General features: G+C 45.0%; 1 protein-coding gene across 3 annotated transcripts; it reads right to left on the reverse strand.

The window, feature by feature from the left end:
• Nucleotides 1–28: 28 nt before the first annotated feature.
• On the reverse strand, nt 29–14,527 carry ENTPD8 (ectonucleoside triphosphate diphosphohydrolase 8). Of its 3 annotated transcripts, none has more exons than XM_087944103.1 (10): nt 14,398–14,527; nt 7,370–7,497; nt 6,221–6,284; nt 5,082–5,232; nt 4,695–4,854; nt 3,542–3,772; nt 2,925–3,191; nt 2,589–2,699; nt 1,378–1,515; nt 29–509 (listed from the first exon to the last, which is right to left on the reverse strand). In XM_087944103.1, the coding sequence occupies exons 2-10, from the start codon at nt 7,493–7,495 to the stop codon at nt 327–329; spliced, it is 1,431 nt and encodes a 476-aa protein (XP_087800229.1). In that variant the 5' UTR covers nt 7,496–7,497; nt 14,398–14,527; the 3' UTR covers nt 29–326. The 3 variants fall into 3 exon arrangements, with proteins under 3 accessions (XP_087800229.1, XP_026542476.1, XP_026542477.1); XM_026686691.2 differs by having other exon boundaries at nt 6,221–6,338; nt 14,398–14,517; XM_026686692.2 differs by having other exon boundaries at nt 6,221–6,316; nt 14,398–14,505.
• Nucleotides 14,528–24,005: the final 9,478 nt, after the last annotated feature.

Raw genomic sequence — 24,005 nt, forward strand, 5'->3', positions numbered from 1 at the left:
GTTGTGAAGAGATTCACACACCCCACACCCCAGTCTTGCCAATCTGGTGGCAGACGGGTTTAATAAATAAGAAACACAAAGGTGGAAGGACCTCTGAACCAACAGCCTACGTCCCAAGGCTGAAAGGTGGACGGGTCAGGGGTTGAGCTGGTGCCCACCATGAGAGGAGAACATCTCCTGCCTCGTGCCAAAAGGGGCAGAGACCAATGAGGTAGGACGTGTGCATGGCCTTGGACCTCTTCTCCTTGGTTGGAGAAGACTCGGGACCTCTCCAATGAGCAAGGGATGGTGGGTGGAGGCGACAAAAAGTCCTCTTGGAGTGTGTCTCACAGCAGAGCGTGCAAAACGAGGGCGAGGAGGCAGAGGGCCAGGGTGGCCACCAGGAAGAAGATGCTTGCAATCCAGAAGGCTTCCTCGTGGCCCTTGAGCAGTTGAGGGGCTTCAGCCGGGATCATGTTGGTGAGGTTCAGCATGTAGCCCAGGGTCCAACCGATGTCAGAATTGGCAGCCTGTGGGGAAAGAGAGACATTTTGAGAATAGGTGAGAGAAATAGAAATAATAGAATAACAGAGTTAGAAGGGACCTTGGAGGTCTTCTAGTCCAACCCCCTGCCCAGGCAGGAAACCTTACACCACTCTGGACAAATGGCTGTCTAGTTTCTTCTGCAAAACCTCCAATGTTGGAGCATTCACAACTTCTGGAGGAAAGTTGTTCCACTGATTAATTGTTCTCACTGTCAGGAAATTTCTTAGTTCTAGGTTGGATCTCTCCTTGATGAGTTTCCATCCGTTGCTTCTTGTCTTGCCTTCAGGTGCTGGAGAATAGCTTGACTCCCTCTTCTTTGGGGCAGCCCCTGAGACATAGGAACCCTGCTATCATGTCTCCCCTAGTCCTTCTTTTCATCAGACTAGACCTACCCAGTTCCAGCAACCGTTCTTCGTATGTTTCATCCTCCAGTCCCCTAATCATCTTGGTTGCTCTTCTCTGCACTCTTTCTAGAGCAGAGGTCTCTAAACTTGGCAACTTTAAGACTTATGGACCTTTGCTCTAGAGTGTCCACCTCTTTTTTGCATCATGGCTGAGGAGAAGTCCTCCCTTCCTCCCCTTGGGCATCTTGTTCCCTTCCTCGCCGTCTTCGTAAATTTTAATTGTTGCTACTTCATGTCTTCACGTTTCTTAGGGGTTTTTAAGAGGGAAAGCCGCCTGGAGTGACTTCCAGGTGAGATGGGCACCGTATATTTTGATACATGAATAGGTGGGTTTTACCAATGGGCGAAATGGACCCCGGGGTCAAGACCAGACCAGAAACTTTGCCTAGTGAATACAATGAACGAAAATGAATTCATGTGGGTCAATGCCCCCCCGAGACCATCTCACCTGCATTTGGAAGGCGATGTTCTGCCAGGTGTCGTTTCGGAAGCCGTAACCGTCCAATAAAAGGGTCAAGATGTAGTTGGCACTGGCGCAATAATTCTTCAGGTGGAAAGGTTTTTCGTGAGGGTAACTGGTGTTCAGCTGGGAGAAGCAGAGAGCAGCACAAAGGGAATCTCAGTGGGTATTGTCAGCCTCACAAGTCCGAACAATCCAAGGAAGGAAGGAAGGAAGGAAGGAAGGAAGGAAGGAAGGAAGGAAGGAAGGAAGGAAGGAAGGAAGGAAGGAAGGAAGGAAGGAAGGAGATGGGACGGAGATGGGGAGGGAAGGAGGGAGAGAGGGAAGGAAGGAAGGACAGAAGGAAGTTGGGAATGAGAGGGAGGGAAGGAAGGAAGTTTGGAATGAGAGGGAGGGAGGGAGGGAGGGAGGGAGGGAGAGAGGGAGGGAGGGAGGGAAGGAAGCAGATGGGACGGAGATGGGGAGGAAAGGAAGGGAGAGGGGAGGGAAAGAGAAGAGGAGAGGGAGAGGGAGAGGGAGAGGGAGAGGGAGAGGGAAGGAAGGAAGGAAGGAAGGAAGGAAGGAAGGAAGGAAGGAAGGAAGGAAGGAAGGAAGGAAGGAAGGAAGGAGAATAGAGATGGAAAGGACCTTGAGGAGGAAGGAAGGAAAGAAGAAAGGGAGGGAATATATACATAGACATATATTCACACATACATGCACACATATGAGAGAGAGGGAAGGAGAGGGAGAGACTGGCAGACAGACAAGTTGAGTGGGTGGATGGATAAATTGAGTAGATAGATAGACAGATGACAAACAGACAAAGTGGATGGATGAATGGATGGATTTGAGAAGATAGAAAGATATCTATCTAAGATAGGACAGATGATAGATAAATGGTAAATACACAGAGAGATGAGATAGATAGATAGATAGATAGATAGATAGATAGATAGATAGATAGATAGATAGATAGATAGATAGATAGATAGATAGATAGATATAGAAAAAGAGAGATGAATGGATGGATGGAATGGATGGATGGAAGGACAGAGAGATGATAGATAAATGATAAATATATTGAGAGATGATAGGGAAAGATCGATAGAAGATAGACGGATAGATAGAAAAAGAGAGAGTGGTGGATAGATAGATAGATAGATAGATAGATAGATAGATAGATAGATAGATAGATAGATGATAGATAATAAAATATTTACATCTTCCCATGTTCTGGCACAGAAAACCTGGATGGCTCTCTCTACAGTGGCCAGTGGACTAGTGACAGTCAGGTTCAGAAATCGGAAAGTGTAGTAATACGCTGAAAAGGCCTGGAAGATTTTAAAACAACATATAAACATCCCAATGGGGATTTCTCACCATGTCTGCAACAGGGTGGAGATCGTAAAATGGGGCAAGACTCCACCAATGCCTCCATTTTGCCCTCCCTTGTAGTCGTGAAGTCGAGGGCTATCCCTAATCGCGGGGATAAATGCCCCCTAAAACTGAATTCCCCCACCCAGGAATTCAAAATGCGTTAGCAAAAGCTCTCCTACCAGAAACTTCCCGTTGACTCTTGGCTGGTAGATTCCTTCAAAGCCGCAGGATGAGGGATCTCGGCAGCCGGAGAAGTTGAAGATGGCTTTGAACTTCTCCCGGCAAAGGCTAGAATTCCCTTTGCCCACCAGAGTGACGTTGGACGGAGAGGTGGTGGCGGGCAGAGGCTTGACGCAGGGGTTGTCAGAGAGGGAGGCCGCCTGTACCTCCTCTTCGTAGCCTTTTGGGTAGCAGGGGTGAGCCACCTCAACACTGGGGCTTCCACTCTAAAAGCAACATTCATAAATGGTCGGGCACGGAAGACGAGATCCATAACGGTAGAAGGTCCCACTAAACCTTGTGAGCAAGGAGGAGACAGCAAGGAGCCTGGGCGTGGCTTAGCTCGACTGTCGTGTACTAAAACTGTTTGGTGCTGATGTGAAACTGAAACTGAAACTCCTCTCCGTGGCTTGTGTTTTGCCTATGGAACTTACTTCCTACGGCAGCAAAATGTGGAAATAATGGACAGACTAGGGCAGGGACCAACTAATCGCCAGAACTACCGGTTTGTCCAAACCGGTCCAAACCGTCAGAATCCCACCCCTGCTTCCAAGCCACCTTCAGGAGGATTACTTACAAGAATCAACCGGATCACCCGTTGGAAAGCTTGGTTTTGGCCGTAGCAGAGGTAGCTGTGGCTATAGATGTTGTAGTCAAAGCCGTAGAGGCGAAACTGGACGGCTTCGGAAGGATCCGCGATCAGACCAGCGGGGATGAAACTGATCTGGGTGGAGGCTCCGCCGAGGTCCAGAGCTCCCAGGATATTGGCCGAGGGAGGACGGATCCAGTCTCGCTCTTTTGCAGAGTACTGCAGGGAGAAGATTAGAATGGGATAATAGAGTTGGAAGGGACCTTGTAGGTCATCTAGTCCAACCCTCCCCCTCTTAGGAGACCCTAAGCCATTTCTGACAGATGGCAGCCCAGTCTTGAAAGCTTCCAGGGTTGAAGCTCCCACAACTTCTGAATAACAGAATAATAAGAGAAGAACAGAGTTGGAAGGGACCTTATAGGTCATTTAGTCCAACCCCCACCCAAGCTGGAGACCCTACATCATTTCTGACAGATGGCAGTCCAGTCTCTTCTTGGAAGCCTCCAGGGATGAAGCTCCCTCAACATCTAAACATCTAGCTGTTCCATGGCTTGACTGTTCTCACTGACAGAAAATTCCTCCTTATTTCTAGGTTGAATCTCTCCTTGATCAGTTTCCATCCGTTGTTCCTTGTCTGGCCTTCAGGCCTGAGATTAGGGTGAGGTTCATGGTGGAAATCAAGGTTTAAGAATCAAGTCAACGTAGGCGGTGTCTCAATTGTCTTGGTGCGGGACATGGACAATCTCACCTCTCTTCAGCTGGGCCAGGAAGCTATGAAGAGGAGATAGCTAACCAATTGCTGCCTCTTTAAGAAAGCCAGATTCCATTCCTAACGCTTCTGGGTGAGGAACAGCAAGGGTGAAGAGCAATTTCAAGGTCTAAAGCCCATCTCATCCCAAAGAGTCACAGGGCTGGAAGGAACCTTGGAGGTCTTCTAGTCTAACCCAAAACAGGAGACTGGACAAACGGTTGTCCACTCTTTTCTTAGAAACCTCTGGTGTTGGGGAACCCCTAACTTCTGGAGGCAAGTTGTTCCACGGGCTTATTGTTCTGACTGTCGCGAAATTTCCCCTTAGTTCTAGGTTGCTTCTCTCCTCGGATATTTTGACTTGGGCTTCAGTGACCCTGAATCCAGCCCTACCTGGGTGAAAGAATTCAGCAGGTAGTTGATGGTGATCCAGCCAAAGGCCCCTTCTTCCTTCCCGCTGATAATTCGAGCGCCTTGGAAGCTCACAGGGTATTTCCGGATGGTTTGGGAGACGGCTTCCAAGATCTGCGTGGCTGCCAACTCGTTCTGCATCCTGTCGAATCATTCACACAGAAAAGGCGGGAGTTTTTTGCCTTCATGAGGGCTAGAAACAACTTGCTTACAGCCATCGTTGGGACCAGGAAGTCATTAGGGTGCAAACCCAGCCAGTTCTGCTTGCGTGAATAAACCACGATTAAACAAAGCTGACCTTGGCACCGTGTTTGTGTCCTTTGTTTATTTTTTTTATTTATAATTAATGTTTATTTGTTGTCTGTGTACCTGAGCAGCCTCATGCCTGCAGTGGCTCCCAAATAGACAGGAGATTCTTGCTGTCTGTGTGGGGGGATAACTCCCATGGCTGCGTTCAGACAATCCCGCAGAGAAGCCCCAGCCTTTGAAGGGTTCTCGGCATAGCTGGAAATTCCTGGTCCTGCAATGATGAAAAACAAGGTGAGAAAAAATCAGTTTCTGGTGTTCGAGACCTTGAGCGGTTCTCATCCAGCTCCAGTTCTGATCAGCTTCCAAGCAAGTCTTTGGAGTTATTATGACTCCTGCTAAAATGACCAAGGATGAAGAGGATCTCTTCGATGAAGAGATCGGGACCTTGGAGGTCTTCTAGTCCAACTCCCTCCTCAAGCAGGATACCCTACACCATTCCAGACTAGTGGCTGCCCAATCTCTTCTTAAAAACCTTCAGGGATGGAGCATCCTCCACTTCTGAAGGCAAGGTGTTCCGTTGGTGGATGGTTCCAACTGTCAGGCAATTTCTCCCTAGTTCTAGGTTGCTTCTCTTAGTTTCCATCCATTGTTTCTTGTCTTAACTTTGGTGCTTTAAAGGTAGCACAGTCCCCTGGGAGCAAGGCCATCTTAGGGACATTATGGGAGTGAAATCAGTAGCTCCAGCCTGCTTGGTCTCTAAAGTGGCTTGTTTTTTTGTTTTTTTGCAGACATTTCATTAGCAAACTAGGTAATTTCATCCATGAAGGGAGGGGAGGAGGAGGAGGAGGAGGAGGAGGAGGAGGAGGAGGAGGAGGAGGAGGAGGAGGAGGAGGAGGAGGAGGATTGTAGAGCCCTTGGTGCTCTCTGAGTTTGGTTGTTTTCTTGCAGATGTTTCATTACCCAGCTAGGTAATATCATCAGTGCTCGATGGGAGGAGGAGGAGGAGGAAGTAATCGTCCTTGGTGCTCTCTAAGTTTGTTTGGTTATTTTGCAGACATTTCATTACCCAACTAGGTAACATCATCAGTGCTACTCTGATGATACTGCCTAGTTTGGTAATGTATATGCTTTGCTATTGAATACTCTGTCTCACCATCCACAGACACCATCATACGTCTAATAATAATAATAATAATAATAATAATAATAATAATAATAATAATAATAATAATAATAATAATAATAATAAACCAACTGACCTTTGACATGGCAGGAGAACATCTGGCTAACCATGCCCGTATTGTTTTCCTTCTCCTCTGGCCACTGGTACACAAAGAGGGACGTGTGAGACGAACCTGCATCAAACACCAAGCCATACTGGAAAAGATTCATTCAGAAATAAAATAGCCAGATATGAGAACGTCCTGTCATGTGCTCTGCAAATAACAGCCAAAGCTAAGGTTTTTTCTGAACTTGGAAATTTGCTCCAGCTATTATAACAGGGGTCTAGGTTGTAGTTGTACAATATATTTTAGAACAGAAAAATGAAGGTATAATGTGCTTATGGAATAGCCATTTCTGGTGTTCAGTGAATTTATTCATTAGTGGATTTAAACGAAAAGGAACTAACTTTTGTTCAATTCCACATTGCAGTGAAAAATGAGAGCTTACATCCCGCAGGTAGCTATTTTTTTAAAAAAAAAATGCAATTCAAACTTTTTTTAAAAAAAAAGTGGTGTGAAATGGTACAATTTAGACACTGGTCTTGGAAATACAATGTTTCCAGGGTTCAACCAGCACATTCAAATACATGTATGATCTACCCATTCGTTTAGTGGTTAAACAGACAGTCTGTCTTCCTTCTCTTGGACCTGAAGACGTATGGAAGACATCAACCTTCTGCACCTCAAATTGGACCGGAGCCAGTCTTTCCAACCCTGTGTCAACTCGTAAAGCATTCCTATGCCTGTTTTTGAGTTGCCATAAACAAGGGGGTGGGGTGGGGAGGAATTCTGAAGGAGCAGTGCTGGCAGTTTAAAACCAGAAGTACATTCCAACACTTATCTTACAAAGATTGTAGCTAGACTACCGGATCTTCTTCTCGGGAAAACCCTTCATTGGAGAACATGATTGATGACACCCAGTCTGAATGTGCTTCATTGGAGAATCTGATTTATGGCACACCCAGGAGGGAGCGGGGAAACAGGGTCACAGGGGACTGTAAATTATGTATGCCAGAGTTTGCTTCCTCCAGGTTAATGCCGGACATGTTGCTCCTAATAAATCTTTTGGTTTCTTTTAAAGCTTGACTGGAGGCTCATGATTAAATTAGGGCAATTGCCAGAATCCTGACACCCTGATTTGCTACTTTCACCACATTGTCTCCATATTGCTTTGCACACGCTCACCTTGTCCTTAGAAGGTTGTGTAGTGTTGTGGATTCTCACCAAGCTAAGGATCAGGGCAGTGAGAGAAAAGATGCCCAAAAGAGTCAGACTTCCACGGAGAAACCTGCTGTTCCACTTGGAGCCCATTTCTGAGAAGACAAAAAGCGGCAAGGTGTTGGGAGTTCCCAATTCAAACAGTCATGAAGATAATCATCTAGTCAGGTTCCTTCTGATTTTGGAAATTAGGTGGGTGGTGGGTGTTGAGGTAATTCCCCGTTAGGAGAATGAGTGCACACAGGGAGACGTAGTGAGAGTAATGTTGAATAACACACACACAGCACACAGTTACACTGTATAGTAAAATGTAGGTTTTACTTCCAGTAAACGGTTAAGCAAAGTCCAACAAACAGTCCAAGTCATACACGGTTATAGCAGTCAGTTTTCAGTCCAGGGATGATCCAAATAACAAAGTCCAGTATCATACACAGTTCAGTAACAGACTTACAGCAATCCAAGAAGAACAACGATCAGCAACAGTCAATAGGAAAGAAAATGCAAACCAACCAACATCAAACATCAGAACATCTAACAACAACAGAACAAACAACCCAGGTTTCTGGCTCCATGTTATGGCCGTTTGAGGAACCACACCCAATTACAATTTCAGCATTCCCTTAAAGAGACAGTATTAAATGTCCATCCTGGTTCATATATTTCCAACCCAACTGTTAGGTGACTTACATTCCTAACAATGGGTCAGGTTGGTGATCGTATGGATCCTGGAGAACATCTTCCAGAAATCCAGATATAATCATCATCTTCCTCCTCCTCCTCCTCCTCCTCCTCCTCCCTCCTCCTCTTTCTGAGATCTTCTGCCTGGCATTTGGACATCCTACTTCATGGGCCACAGGTCTGTGTTGCCAGGTTCTCCGACTCAAATCCAGGAAGGGAGAAGGAAGGAGGGACGTTCCCTTCCCGGTCTCGGTTTTGGATTTGATGGCATTTGCATTCCAAATCAATTGAGGTGGCCATGGCTTCCTTCTAACCACATATTTCCTTTTGTCGTAGGCACGCCAACTAGAAACACAGTTTTGACCACCTGCGAGGCTGCAAGCAGCATCTTTGTAGGCCATCAACTTGCGGGGGGGATGCCCTGCAAGGCTCCTTCCTTTCTTCCCAGCTTCCCAGAACAATGCAAGACTTTCACAGAGCCGGGATGCCTGGAGAGCTTAGCTCAAGGAAGGATTAACCTCTTGCTCTCAGCACCTGCATTCATTTCCTGGGGTGGGAAAATCCGATTTGGGCTGCAAATTGCAGCACGCAAAACACTGCACAATTAGGCTGAGTGTAGCGATCATTGCTTCAAGGAAATATACGTGTGTGGGTTTTTTAACGTCTATGATCTGCTTTTGAGGTTTGGGGGCTCAGGCGAAACTCATCTGATAAAGCCTGTGAATTAGAACAAGTTCCGGTCTGGTTGCAAAACAGTTTGTAAAAAAAAATAGATTCTTCTGGAGAGAACTGCATCCTCTCCCACTTGTACTGAGTCCCATTCTGTGTGATTTTAAAGCTAAGGTGTCGTCTTTAACTGAGAAAGTTCTATGTGTTCTTCTATATAAGGGAAGGAGGAAGAGGAGGAGGAGGAGGAGGAAGAAGGGGATGAAGAGGAAGAAAAGAAAAAGAAAAAGAAAAAAGAAGAACGGTTATGGATACTTAGATGTTGGGCTGACTAGCAACCAAGATATAATCTATTTCATTTGCATCAAGTTGGACAGAAAGAAAAAAGTCAGAAAAAGTCACCAAGGACATTAACTCCCCCATTTGATCTCATCTATTGAACATTCTTGTTTAGACAGCGTGCGTCTATCTCTATATATAGAAACAGGGATAATCCAATGAGTTGATTGAATTGGTGGCCTTCAGCCAAGGAACCAACCTTGTACCAACAGAGTTTCCACATTCCAAAGAGCTGTAAAAAGATGGGCAAGGGGGCACCCAAGCCAGGTGACGACAGCCACACCTATCCCACACAAACTGCGGTGATGAGTCACAATCGTGGGGCCAACAACCAAGGTCACTCCGGAATAGGCCGTCTCCAATGCCCAGGGCTAACTTTTAAATCATGCAAGGTGCATGGATGCAAAAACCCCATACTTGGCCTTGAAATCACTTCCCCCCCCTTCCCAAATCTGACTTGGAGGGCGGAAGGTGGGGAGTTCACCTCCATGGATGTGCTGTTACCCCTCTTGTCTAAGTTATGGAGCCCCTGTGGCAATTGTGTGAGAATGTGCGCGCCTTTGAGTCAACGTGGACTCCGCCTCGTCTAATCTCTGAAATTTTCTTGACAATATAATTTGGGCCTGTTTTGCCCTTTTTTCACAGAATTACACCGCTGGAAAGGATCTCGGAGGTCTTCTTGTCCAACTCCTGGCCCAAGATCCTTTAGCATTCTGGACAAATGGTTGTCCAAGCTCTTCTTAAAATCCTCCAGCGATGGATCACCCACAACTTCTAGAGGCAAGCTGTTCCACTGGTTGATTGTTCTCACTGTCAGGAAATCTATCCTTAGTTCTAGGTTGCTTCTCTCCTTGATAAGTTTCCATCTGTTACTTTTCGTCCTGCCCTCTGGTGCTTTGGAGAATAGCTTGACCCCCTTCTTCTTCATGGCAGCCCCTCAAATATTGGAAGACTAACCCCTATCCTTCTAAGGCTGAGACATAGAGGGACTGGCCCAAAGGCTTTGTGTCCAAGGTCGGACCAGGACTCATAAACTCTTCATTCCTAAACTGGGGCCTTTCACTGCTACGTCAAATTGTGTCTCTGGGACTGTTTTACAACATATAAGAACAGGGAGATAGTTTCTATTTTCATTTTTCTTTTTTCTTTTGACTCCTGACCACTACTGAAAAGATTGGACACGAGTTTGTGCAGAATGGGACAGGCTCTCCTGCTTGAGCGGGGCAGGTTGGACTAGAAGACCTCCCAGGACCCTTCCAGCTGTAGAATTCATTGTTCTAAACACCTTGGGGAAGTCAACATTTGCAGCGGGTCAGAATCTCAGGGCAGCAAACCAGAAAAACCACCCCTTTGAAATACCTTAAGTGCCACTTGAGGTCTGCAGTTTTTTTTTTTTCCAAACCCATCAAGAGATGATTATCAGTGTAGCTTTCAAAAGCTTAGATGCCACTCTCTTTTGTTTCCCCTGGAACAAAGGGATTTTAAAAAAAAGAAATCCAGGAAGCAAATCGGTACAATAGCCCACACAAAGAGACCGAGAAATTTTGTGGGCAGCTTAAGCCCAGAGCCTAAAATTACTTAATGACACCCTTGGAAAGCATATTTTTAATTCTGCCCTCTCACTTGAGAAGCTAAATGAACCTTACACACCACTCCTTCTTTGAAAGTGGTTTCTAAAGGCCGGAAGTATTGAGGGGAGGAATACTATTATTAAGAAACAAGGCTTTTTATGTAGCAGGTTGATTTGGCCGGGCTTGAAAGGATGCCTGTATCTTGATTTCAAAATTCCTTGCACAACAAAAGGAATGTTGTACCAAAGAAAAGGAAGACATGCCTACAACATGTTAGGATCCCAACATTTTATTTTTCGGATTGCCATCTCTCTTGATGGGTAAAGATTTCAGCATCCAACTTTCCGCAGACAAAATCATTCAATCATAACATTTCCTGGGTTGCAAGATCACCGCAGATGGGGACTGCAGCCAAGAAATTAAAAGATGTTTGCTCTTGGGGAGGAAAGCTGTGGCAAATCTAGACAACATACCAAAAAGCAGAGACGTCCCCCTGCCAACAAAAGGGCATATAGTCAAGGCTGTGGTTTTCCCAGTTGCAATGCATGGCTGGGAAAGTTGGACCCTAAGGAAGGCTGAGCGCCAAAGAATGGAGGCCTTTGAACTCTGGGGCTGGTGGAGGAGACTCCTGCGAGGCCCTTGGACAGCAAGGCCATCCAACCGGTCAGTCCTAGAGGAGATCCACCCTGGCTGCTCTTTAGAAGGCCAGGTCCTGAAGAGGAAACTCAGAGACTTTGGCCACCTCATGAGAAGGAAGGACTCGCTGGAGAAGAGCCGAATGATGGAATGCCCAACATTTCCATCGCTAAGTGGGACAAAATGCGTTTTGCCCCCATTTCCCCCCCCCCCTTTCTTGTCCCAGCTAAGTGAATCCCTGAATTTGTTAAGCTAATAATGTGGTTGTTAAACGATTCTGGCTTCCCTCTTGACATTTGGCTTGTCAGAAGGTTCGCAAAAGGGGATCGCGGTGACTCACAGCAACCGTCATAAATACGAGTCAGTTGTCAAGCACCCAAATGTTGATCACGCGATCATGAGGATTCTGCAACGGTCGTAAAATGTGAAAATAAGTACACTTTTTCCCAGTGCCGTTGTAACTTTGAACAGTCAATAAATGAATGCTGTAAACGGAGGGCTGCCGTCTGAGGTTGGTTGCGTTGGACAATGGTCAAGAACTAATGATGTTTCAACAGCTACTTGCCTTCCGTCTTTGTGTGCAAAATAGTTAATGTTTCAACTTGAAAATATATATATATATTTATTCAAAGTTTTATATCCTGTGCACAGAAATAGTTTTCAGCATTTTAATCCTTATTTCCTGCAGTTTTAACAAGCTTCCCACAGCTTGCACCGGTGACGTAAAACAGGCACTTGATTTTTAGATCCCCTTATCTGCTCAGCACTCATTATTTTTTTCTAATTGGCTCGTGTTTCTTTTCTCACCATTTAATAATTAACCTCTCACCCAAAGTGAGTCCTTTCTTCATTCCTAAATGGTATGAGATATTTGAAGAGAAGAAGAAGAAAAAAAAAGATCTTGGAGATGAACTTAGCTGAGGGAGGGGCAGGATCTTCACCATTTCAGGGCTCACTGCTGGTGACTTTCTACCGCTATACCATAGAGAGTATCTTAACTTACTGGCCCTGTGTAAGGTTTGCCACTTGCACAGTGGCAGATAGGAAAGCACTCCAGAGGGTTAACGTCATTGTTTAGAGGATCATGAGCTGCCCTCTCCCCTTTTTGGAAGAGCTTTATAGCTCCCGCTGCCTTAAGAAAGGTCAAAACATCCTCAAAGATCCACCTCATTCTGGGAACCCCTGTTTTTGAACTATTACCATCAGGCAGCCGGTACAGAATAATAAAAACAAGGACAAATAGACTGAAAAACAGCTTCTATCCCAGGGCAGTAACTCTATTGAATTCCACTGTATAGTGCAATATTAATGCAATATTAGGGGTTTTCAATTCAATTGCATAAAATGTGAAGAATGTGTGTTTGTGTTTTATTTTTATAGTTATAATGTACACTGAAGATGGCATTAAATTTCATTGTACGAGGTGCAATGACAATAAACTAAACTAAACTAAACCACAAGATGATCAGAATTGCTAACAGTTCAAAGGAATCCAGTAATAGGGCTGGAAGGGGAAAAAAAAGCATAAGAGATCGATACCTTTTATATAATCTACTTATGCTTTCAAGTTAAGGCTGTTTGTTTAAACCGAATGGGAAAATCTGAGGGTGAACAGAACTTTGTCACCAACGTTAGTTAATTTTTAATATGTCATTTTTGAAGGCAACTTCAAGCAGGTCAGAGCAATAAAGATTCCGTCTTCAATTTAATCCATAATATCTCCACCAAAACAAAGACTGTGTCAACTGACAACTCAAGAGAAGTTGGAAGGGACCTTGGGCGTCTTCTAGTCCAACCCCTGGTTAAGCAGAAGACCCTATAGTACCATTGCAGACAAATGAATGTCCAGTGTCTTTTTAAAAGCCTCCAGTGTTGGAGCATTCACAACTTCTGGAGGCCAGGAGTTCCACTGGTTAATTGTTCTTATTGTCAGGAAGTTTCTCCTTAATTCTAGGTTGCTTCTCTCCTTGGTTAATTTCCATCCATTGCTTCTTATCCTTCCCTCTGGGGCTTTGGAGAATAGTTTGATACCCTCATCTTTGTAGGAGCCCCTCAGATATTGGAAGACAGCTATCAAGTCTCCCATAGTCCTTCTCTTCCCTAGACTAGACATACCCAGTTCCTGCAACCGTTCTTCATATGTTTTAGCCTCCAGTCCCTTAATCATCTTTGTGGCTCTTCTCTGTACTTTTTTTAGAGTCTCAACATCTTTTTTTTTTATATAATGTAGCGACCAAAACTGAATATAACATTCCAAGTGTGGTCCAACCAGATCTAGCAGATTTGGCTGCATATACCATCACCCTAAAGCGATCCAGAAGATTCCCTGGTCTATAGGATAGCCTCCCTTCACAGATCAGAAAGGGCCCAACCCTGTTAGATTGTTATCAACCCCTCGCCACGTTCCATGCCTTGGGGTGCCGAATGTGTTAATGGCCATACTTGGCCAAGTATCTTGGCTCTCTCTATTTAAGGTGGACGGTTTTTACGGGTTTTTAATAATTGTTTTAAAATGCTTTCAGTGTCTTAATTGTAATATTTATTTTGAATTGTAAGCCATCTGGAGTCCTTGAATGAGACAGGCGGAAGTAAAAAAAAAATCGAATACATAAATAAATAAACGAAGAATTGTCATCTCCCTGTGGTCCTTATCACTCAAATATACCATGTGGCATTCTAACTTTCTATTTACAAGCCTAAGGCGGAGGTTTGGGGGAAGAGGTACTTCTGTAAAATATAAAATGTTGCAAATAGTAGAGGAGAGGAGGAGGAGGAGGAGGAGGAGGAGGAGGAGGAGGAGGAGGAGGAGGAGGAAGAAGAGGAGGAAGAAGAAGAAGAAGAAGAAGAAGAAGAAGAAGAAGAAGAAGAAGAAGAAGAAGAAGAAGAAGAAGAAGAAGAAGAAGAAGAAGAAGAAGAAGAAGAAGAAGAAGAAGAAGAAGAAGAAGAAGAACTAGGAAGAGGGAGGAGGAGGAGGACGACGACAACATGTACCTAAAGAGTACTAGAATATCTCAAAGAAAGGAAAAAGCAGAAGAAACAGGAGAAGAAAGACAAGAAAGACATTTTCCCCCAAAAAGAAGGAGAAGAAAACTTGTCCTCACTTACCTCCAGAAGGCAGAAGGTAGGTCTTCTCAGGAACCGGGGCAGGATAGCACCTGGAAGAGGGGAGCAGCGAGATTACACTCTGGCTGATTCTGTGCAAAGCTTGCTTGTGGACGGAGATTAATGCGGCTGGGTCAACCCCTCGTGTTCCCCCTCCCTCCCTCCCTTCCTAGCCTCAGAGCTTAGGCAACACCCCTCCCCACACACACACACACACACTCCACACACGCACCTACACAACACTGGAGCACATCCTGCTCACAGGTTTTGTTTACCAGTTGGCAAAGGGCCCTCACGTTCCTTTTTTTTCCCCAGCAAAGCGCATCAGATTGCAACAGTTTGTCCACCGAAATGCTTGCTTGCCAGAGTTCTCCAGCAGTCCAGGTGGATGCGCACCTGTCATAGCAGGAGGGGGGAGATTTGAGAGAGTGGGAACAGCCCAGTCCTGCCGTTTGAGGCCCCCCCCCAAAGCCATGGCTTCCTGGCTGAACAGAGGTTGTGGACGGAAAAAAAAGAAAAAGAAAGTTAAAATTCATCTTCGATCTGGCTTGGGGGAAAATGAGAAATCCACTACAAAGCTCTGGAGAGTTTGTTGGTCTGTAAACAACAGCAGGCTCTGGAGATTTCAGCCTGCGTCAACTTTATTTCAAGTTCAGGAGCACGGTGGAAATGGTGTTTTTTTTTAAAAAAAAAATTCCAACTTGGGAGCTGATGCCTAGAGAGGACATTGGGAAGCAGCTACTTCAGATGATAGAAAGATAGGTGGTTAGGTAGACAGACCGACAAGATAATAGAATAGATAGTAGGTAGATTGATGAGAGAGAGGGTGGATATCATAGAATGGATGGATAAATCAATAATAGATGGATAGGTAGGTAGGTAGGTAGGTAGGTAGGTAGGTAGGTAGGTAGGTAGAGGATGTTCGATAGTAAATAGGTAGGTAGATAGAGAGAGGGAGAGAGAGAGAGATGATAGATAGATAGATAGATAGATAGATAGATAGATAGATAGATAGATAGATAGATAGATAGATAGATAGATAGATAGATAGATAGACAGAGAGATAGAGAGAGAGATAGATAGAAAGACAGACAGACAGACAGACAGACAGAGAGATAGAGAGATAGAGAGATACAGATATGGTAATGATAGGTAGGTAGGTAGATGAATGGATGGATAGAGAGAGAGAGAGAGAAAGAGAGACAGATAGTCAGTTTATAGATGATATAATAGATAACCTTAATTCCTTAACAGGTTAACAGACTTTGAAGGGACCCTGTAAGTCATCTAGTCCAACCTCCCGCCCAAGCAGGAGACCCTATACCAATTCTATACACCATACAGTAGATAGGTAGGTAGGTTGATGATAAATTGATGACAGATGAGAGAGACAGAGAGACAGAAAGTTAGAGATTCCTCTAGTTTAAGGGTCCTGAGTTGGGGATTTTCTTCCACCCCCTTTCAATTATGTGACAAACATTTATTTCATTTGGTGCATTCCTTTAGGATCCTTAGCAGAACGGGAACTCGTTGCAATGTTCAAAACCAACCCACAAAGGCAGTCAAGCACATATACACAGCCATATAGAAGCCGGGGTGGGGGAAGAATACATTTCTTTGTCTTCGACATCGGGTCATTTTCTGTTTCCGCCATGCAGGAGGCACAGCATGAGCTAAAGAGCAGGGCATACTTTACAGTAAAGCGAACTCCTGTGCTCAGAAGCGGCGCTTCCCGTATGACATGTTTCAAAACAGTCCAGATGAAATGCAGACCTGTGTGATCGAAGTTTTCTCTCCTTTCTAGGATGTGTGCCATTTGGATTTTTATTTTATTTTTTAGTATACTATACCTAAGAGACCTTGTGGACAGGGGATTGGACTAGAAGACCTCCAAGGTCCCTTTCCTAGGATTCTATGACAGAGAGGACAACCTTTCAGTCCAAAACGACCTTCCCCAAAACTCTTTTTCTTTACAACTTTTCTCCTTCCGGCCCTGGTTCCAGAACACCCCTGACTTAATTCTTCAGATTCAAGAAGAAATCCATGCTTGTTCCACCTTTTGCCTAAAAATTCACAGAAGCTGAACTTTGCCCCGAGGGGGAGAACCGTTCAGGTCGGGCATAAAATGTCAAATCTCAAGCGTGCCTTATCTTTGATTTCTTACGGCCAGCAGTTGCTCCAACAATAAAATTAGGAACGGGTTATACCAATCTTTCTTGGAGCTCGGAAGGATGAATCTCACTTGAGCAAGTTACCTGAATTATCCAGGTGGGAAGGGTAAGGCTAAGTCAAATCCATTTGAGTAGCGACTTAATCCAGTTCTTGGAGATGCCTTTTTGGATCTCCTAGTCAGTGTGTTTTTTTTGCTGCTTATAATAAAACTGGCTCAATAGCCGTGCTTCGCTACGAAACAATGTGATCAGGCTTAGTTTTTGGGCAGGAAAATAAGGGGGGGAAAATCCTGCCTCTTCCTATCAGCATCCATCGGTGTTCATCTGATTAGCGTCCTGTCAGTGTGTGTGAGAGAGTTGAGGGCTGTTTGGAAAGTGAAAGAGTAGTTGCTGTGTGAGCAAGGAGACAGCCAGGAGCCTGGGCGTGGCTTAGCTCAACTGTTCTGTACTAAAGCTGCTTGGTGCTGTGAAACTAAAACTGAAACTCCTCTCCTCTGCTTGTGTTTTGCATTTGGAAGAGATTTCTTTTCAAGTGGGGAGGGAGAGTAGAACTCCTTAGCATCCGACCCTTTATTGTCTTTGTTGGTGACTTCCGATCTTATGGAGATGTGAGTTTAATCCTTTAATGACACCCAAGGAATCTTCCAAGGGTGGTTGCTGAGGACCTGTTTTACAGGACGTTGTTGAATTTGGCCAGTTCCAGGAAAGTTAATGAACTTTCGACTATGCTTGATTACACAAAGCCCTACTAGCAGATGGAGGATCAATGGGAGTTTTGTTCCACACCTGTTAAGAAGGTGCAGCGTGGGGTCCTTGGTGGTCTCAGAGCTTGGTGGTTTTCTTACAGACATTTCTTCACCCAGCTAGGTAACATCATCTGTGCTAGAAGGGAGTGTGGTTTGTGGAATGGAGGAGAAAGAGAAGGAAGGAGAAGAGCAGGAGGAAGAGGAAGAGGAGACGGGGAGGAGAAAGAGAAGGAGGGAGAAAAGCAGGAGGAAGAGGAAGAGGAGAAGGGGAGGAGAAGGTCAATGACTATAGGGTGGTCTCTGAGTAGGGTGATTTTCTTACAGGCATTTCTTCACCCAGCTAGGTGCTAGAAGGGGCAGGGCTTTCTGGAGAGGAGGAAGAGGAAGAAGAGGAAATGGGGTCCTTAATGCTCTCTGTGCTTGGTGGTTTTCTTGCAGACATTTCATTATCCAACGAGGTAACATCATCAGTGCTAGTGAGCATGGGATTTGCTTGCTGTCAATAAAAGCGGGGATTTGCACCTGGCAAACCATCAGGCAGAAAACAACACCCTAACCAAAGAACTACAAAGGAAGAAGAAGAAGAAGAAAAAGAAACACACTCCAATCACCCAAACAGGAAGCAAACCCACACACCTGCTAACACTGATGATGTTACGTAGCTGGGAAATGAAACATCTGCGGGGAAGATTGCATGCAAGCAAAACGACATCTGGTTGGGTGGTTTGCGTGGGTGGGTGGAAATAATTCCTGAATGCCTTTTTTTAATTTCTTGCCTAGATGGCCACAGACTCTGATAAGCCTCCATCATCGCACCGATTCCCATGGCCACCCCGAGCCAGGAATGTTGGCTTGAGGAGCTGGAAGCTTTCAAAAAGAGGTTGGACTGCCATCTGTCAGAAACGGTGTCGGTAGGGCTTCCTGCTTGGGCCAGGGGGAGGGGGGGTTGGACTAGATGACCTACAAGGTCCCTTCCAACTCTGATGAATCTACAACCTGTAACTCTGCAACAGGGTGGACAGACACAGAAAACGCACCAAGGCATTTTCTCCCGAAAGGCAAAACTTCGTCGGACAGGGTGCTTTTCATGCCACGTCATCCTGCCAACGGCGCTTGTGGGATTCTTTTTAAAACTTGGCACCTGGGGACGCCTGTCGCTTCAGTGAATTCACATAAAAGGCGTCAAGAGTCGCCCGATAAGAGGGCGGGGAAGAAAAACGGCTTCTGTCTGACTCTTCCTGATAACGCGATAAGAGGGTGGAGAAGGAATAAAAAGAAAGAAAGTTATGCCTGATTCTTCCCGATAGCCAAAAGGAGGCGGAGAACGAAACCACTGCTGCCTTTTCCTGGTACTCTTCTGTTTGCTTGGTGCATTTTTATTATTTTATTTTTATTTTTGCAAGCTTCCTCGTTGTCGTTTCAGAAAGCATGTTTGACTCTTGCAGGAAATGGATCCTTATTTCCAACCTCTTTGACTGAACAATGCTTCATGGAGTGACCGTTCAAAATTGACGACGGCGCTGGGAAAAAGAGGGCTTTCACACTTAATGACCATTGCAACATGCACACACAGTTGGGTTACGTGACCAAAACTCAGAGGCTTGGCAACAGGTTCATATTTACGACGGTTGCAAGGGTGGCGCAATTCCCCATTTTTGCGACGTTCTGACAAGCCACGTCAACATGGGAAGCCAGATTGGCTTCCCAACCTTGTTCCTAACTTAACAACTGCAGTGGTTTGCTTAGCAACGGGGGCAAGAAAGGTCGTAACATGAGCCCAAACTCACTTAACAAGTGTCTTGCTTAAAAATATAAATTTTGGGGTTGGTTGTGGTCAAGGACTACTTGGACAATAGCAGAAAATCCCAGGACTTCTTCTCCTTTTGCTGCTGTGCCCATTTGCAGCCTCTGTAAGTTGAGGCACTTTTCACTTAAAATCCAGTAATGAGGCCAGCTACTTTCTTAAGACATCTGCCCTGTTTTATGACTTCTATTCAGGTCTGAAAGCTTAGAGACGAACGTGACCTGGGCCCAGTTCTACCTTTTCGGACCCGCCTGTCCTCCAGAATGACTTTGAAATGGCAACAGGGAAAAAACTTAGGTAACTGAAAAAGAGAATATTCGTAGCTCAGGGCTGAACTGTGGGGTCCTCGGTGCTCTCTGAGCTTGGCGGTTTTCTCGTAGATGTTTCATGACCCAACTAGGGAACATCATCAATGGTAGAAGGGAGTGCGGTTTGCTCTCTGTTTATATACAGTACATGCAAACCCCTCTTGCTTTTAGCACTGATGATATTACCTAGTTGGGTCATGAAATGTCTCCAAGAAAACTACCAAGATCAGAGAGCACCAAGGGCCCCACAGTCTTTTTCCTCCTCCTCCTCCTCCTCCTCCTCTCCATAAATCTTTCTATCATATAATCAGGGAAGACAAACATTTCTCTACAAATGCGGGCCAACCTAGAGATAACAAGGAAATAGAAGGTGCTACTTTACTCCAAATTGTCAAAAGGAAAAGTTCTTTATGGTTCTCCTTCCTATGGAAAAGGGACAACTGATGGATGCAAAGTGCAGCATTTCTCCATATTTGATGTGACATCTCCAGAGATTCTCCATCCTCCACCAGGCCACGGTTGTCCCAAAGATGCTTTTCCAAAAGGCAACTGGACTTTGTTTGTTTGTTTGTTTTTCCCCTTGAAAACGTTTCGCTTCTCATCCAAGAAATTCAGTTCTTCAGTTCTCGGATGAGAAGCAAAAAGTTTTCAAAGAAAAACAACAACAACAACCCCCAAAAAGTCCAGTTGCCTTTTGGAAAAATCAGCTTTGGGACATTTGGTGAGATGTTCTGGCTGTCCCACCTGCCCATACTTAACATTCCGTGAGAAAAACAACACATGTAAAATTTCCAGGGGAAAAAAAAAAAACCAGGATAGGAGACAAGGAAGGAATTGAGAGAGAAGAGAAAAACACCATGTGGTAAAGTTTCCAGGAAATAAATATATATATCAGGATCAGAGACAAGGAAAGAGTTCGGAGAGAGAAAAAGAACAAGGCTATCATTGTCAAGGTTTATTTTTTATTAAACCACGTCTTAAAGGCTAGAAACTTCCACTTGGGCTCTAGGAAACCCCCTCAGAGAAGCAACCTAGCTTGAACAGGCAGGCCCAAAAATGTTCGCCTGGCTGTGAACCGAGAGTCACTCTTCATTAAGGACACTAAAGGAAGAAGGTTGAGCAAAATTAAGAACCAGGATGCTGGATCTTACCAAGGATTGAGACGTCGAGGGCTCCTTAAATAAGACCTACGAGAAGTCATGAAACGCTAGGCACGGGGCCTGCGCCCCTTGGCGCTGTTCAGCCAAATATTCCTTCAGCTCGTAGACTTCCTAACGTATCCAAGGTCAGTGGAGGATGAAGAAGAGGATTGAGGGCGGGGAAAATCACACGTCAGGCTGGGCTTGTACCAGAGAAGAGGTGAGCTGCCTCTCCGGTGGGCAGCCGGTCTCTTCGGAAGCCAAAATGGCAACCCACGGCATGCAAGAGTTGGTTCCTTTGCACGTCCATCTTTGCTGGGACACCTTTCCCACCGCAGGTGACTTCAGAACACGCCAGGTGTGGTATCCGAGACCCCCATCCATGCTGTTCCAAAACCTTCTCAAAACTGGCCTGGTTGAATACGAGAAAGTCTTTTTCTTTCCTTTTTTTTTCTTGTGTTAAATCTGTACAGTCTTTTATTTCCCAATTAAAATTGCAGCTTCGTTGTCTTCTCCTTCTTCCCGAAGGCAAAGAACTCGCGGCTCTTTCCCTACTCTGCACCTTTGCATCCTCACAACAACCCTGTGAGGTAGGTAGGTAGGCTGAGGGAGGGGTGACTGACCCCCGTGGTCACCCCGTGATTTTCATGGCTGTGTGAGGATTCAAACCTGGAGTTTTCTGTGAATAGGCAGCACACTGTTCATCACACCGTTTCCTCTAGAAGAGGGACAATGCTCCTCTAGAAGAGCATCATTAACCCAATCCTGGCTATGACATGCTTGTTTTCCACACCAATGTCTTCCTTGAACCCATGTCCTTCATCACAATTCAACCCTGATCATACTGAGTTAAATCCAGCTTTTCCATTATCCAGACACTGGAGATATCACAAAGCCATTCAGTTGACTTTGGGGTTCTTGTGGGAAAATATATAGAGACACCAGCTTTCTCCACCTGGCACCATCTTGGTGGATGATGACTACAAACCCCAGATTCATTCCTTTGGGCTGGGAATCATAGGTGTTTAGTCCTAACGCCTCTAGGTAGACTGGGAAAATGTTACATTACTTCAACGGCATACGCTTACTCCATTATCCATATGGATAAAAGGTTAAGGTGACAACCATCTATTTTCAACCTTCCACCATTTCATTTAAAGAGTAAAACAGATTAGGGGACCAAAATTTAACCCTGCTTCCGCCCTAACTTCAAATTTCTGCCCAAACTGCACATTACAATGATACCCAGTCTATATTGTAGTCCGCATCTCAGAAAGGGTTGCCTCAGAATCAAAATTGTAAGGCACCAAACCCTTGTTGCAAAATGAACTTGCCCCAAATGACTGTGGAGAAATAGATCATTGACCTCATAGTTCCCCAACGTTTATTGCTATAGACTAGGATTCGTCAGCTCCTGTGATGGATGCCTTCATACAAGATTGCAATACCAGCAGTCCACCACGAGAAGTTTTGGTGTAGGTAGAACATCTGATCTCTTCCTATCCTCCATGGTTTGCACCTAATGTAGTGACCCCAACACAACGTTAGAAGGTTCAACACTCAACGTAGAGCAAGTGTATGAATGGGTGGGATTTAGCAAGGAGTCTCTCTTAACACTAAGAGCCAGGTGGTACCTGTAATTCCAGATGGTACCATACGTTTAGTGCATTAATTTATCCCACAATCGTACGTTACATAGTGCAAGGAAGAACCACAGTCCTGATGTGTCAAGGTTGGCTTTTGAATTCCTGGTCTCTAGTAACACGGCAATCAACTTTGCCTTGAAGGAGATGATCAGGCAGAACTAAAGAGATGGAGTTAAATGAATCATCAGTTTAGACTCATTATGTTGCCACAAAGCGGTCCAGCTCCTTGTGGATTCCACTGACCCTTACCTAGCACCAATTTAGTGCTGAATTTCAGTTGACTAGATTCATGTCCGGCCCCAAGAATCAGAATCTTCTGTTAGGATGCAGCATAGAAGATTTATTCAAGTCAGTACACAAGAATATAGTCAAGTAAAGTTCAACGCTAAATTGGTGCCAGATAAGGGTCAATGGAATTCAAGAGGGGTTGGATGGTTTGTTGCAACGTTAATGATTCTAAGCTGATGACATGTTTAACTCTGCCCTCCTAGCTCTGCCTCCTCTTCTCTGACAGCCCAGGATTTAGAGAGCTAATGAGATTCTGCGCCAGGAAAGTCCAGTTGTCTAACTGAGCTGAAGAAGCTTTTTACTAGAAGATCTTTGCTCAGGACCAGAAGTGGAGAGCAATGGCTTCATTCCCACCTCAGTTAGTGGATTGCTTCTAAGGCAACTAGGTCAGATAAAACCCGACCTCCCCAAGCGATGGAAGAGGCTGGGACCAAGTCGTTGAAGTTCTCCCTGGAGATCAGAAGAGGCATCTGACCTTTGTTCATGGAGATGGTGAACTCCAAGGGCCGAAAGCACACAGGACTTCGGTGGCTGCACCAAGTTCACACAATGGCTTTAGCAGAGCAACCAAGTTTGCAGGGGATCTGGGACCTGCTGGGAAGAGGGTGTCCTCAATTCCTAACCTTGGAATTTCCTGGGAAATCTCTCATCCAAATAGGGCCTTTTTTGAGATCAAGCAAGGTTGGCTAGGTGCTACCACTCGGAAGCCGGCCTCGGGGTGAAGAGAAGCCAAAGACATCCCTGCTCAGGAGTGGCTTCTGCGCTGTCAGACCCCGGACAAGATAGTGATGATGTCACCACACACCTGGAGATAAAGCATGCCCTTAAACAACCCTACCTAGAAGAAGACATGTTTGAAAGCAACCCTGCCCATTTTCGTAGCTTTCTCTAGCTGAAAGTAAGAGGAATTAAGCAAAGACCTGATTATCCAAAAGGGGTTCTAATCCACACCGGATAGAATTCTGCTTCTATTTCACACCACTAAAATCCTATTCTGAATATACGAAGCAATTGTTTCCCTTTTATCAAGAAGGAAACCACCCACACCCACACCGTTGCTTTCTATAAAAGCCCTTAGATTTCACCATCAGGCCACGCCTGAATTTAAAAAAATTATATATATATATTAATGATCAGTTCGAATATACCAGAAAGGTTTTACGCATCAGGCATTGGGGAAAAGACTTAAAAAGAGAATCCGTTCTGTGGTAGGTATTCCTCAGCCCACACAAGGCTTAATGGCCTCGGAACTAAGGAAATAAAAAATATATATTCTGCCCAGACACGAATTAGCTTCCTTATTTCAAGGAAAGCTTTTACTCAGCAAACTAACACAAAACAAGGTATGTATGGCACATCTTTTTCTATTGACTTATTACTTTCACACCCGGGTTGTTAGCCCATGTTGGACAGAAGGGATCAAAGAAGGATGCCACACCCTTTGCATAAATCAGCTACGCTCTCAAATTTTTCCCCGCGTCACCAAACCCCCCGCCAGGATCGCAAGCC

Source organism: Notechis scutatus, chromosome 15, assembly GCF_049901735.1.
Source record: "Notechis scutatus isolate UNSWTSFEM ecotype Mainland chromosome 15, rNotScu1.2, whole genome shotgun sequence".
In the NCBI taxonomy this organism is placed as follows: domain Eukaryota; kingdom Metazoa; phylum Chordata; class Lepidosauria; order Squamata; family Elapidae; genus Notechis; species Notechis scutatus.

Coding starts and splice junctions, on each gene's coding strand:
- ENTPD8 (XM_026686691.2), bottom strand. CDS start 7,495: ATGGGCTCCAAGTGGAACAGCAGGTTTCTCCGTGGAAGTCTGACTCTT. Junction 2,700..2,924: donor GAGTCAACGGGAAGTTTCTG/GTAGGAGAGCTT, acceptor AAAATCTTCCAG/GCCTTTTCAGCGTATTACTA. Junction 1,516..2,588: donor GTGCCAGAACATGGGAAGAT/GTAAATATTTTA, acceptor TGCTTCTCCCAG/CTGAACACCAGTTACCCTCA.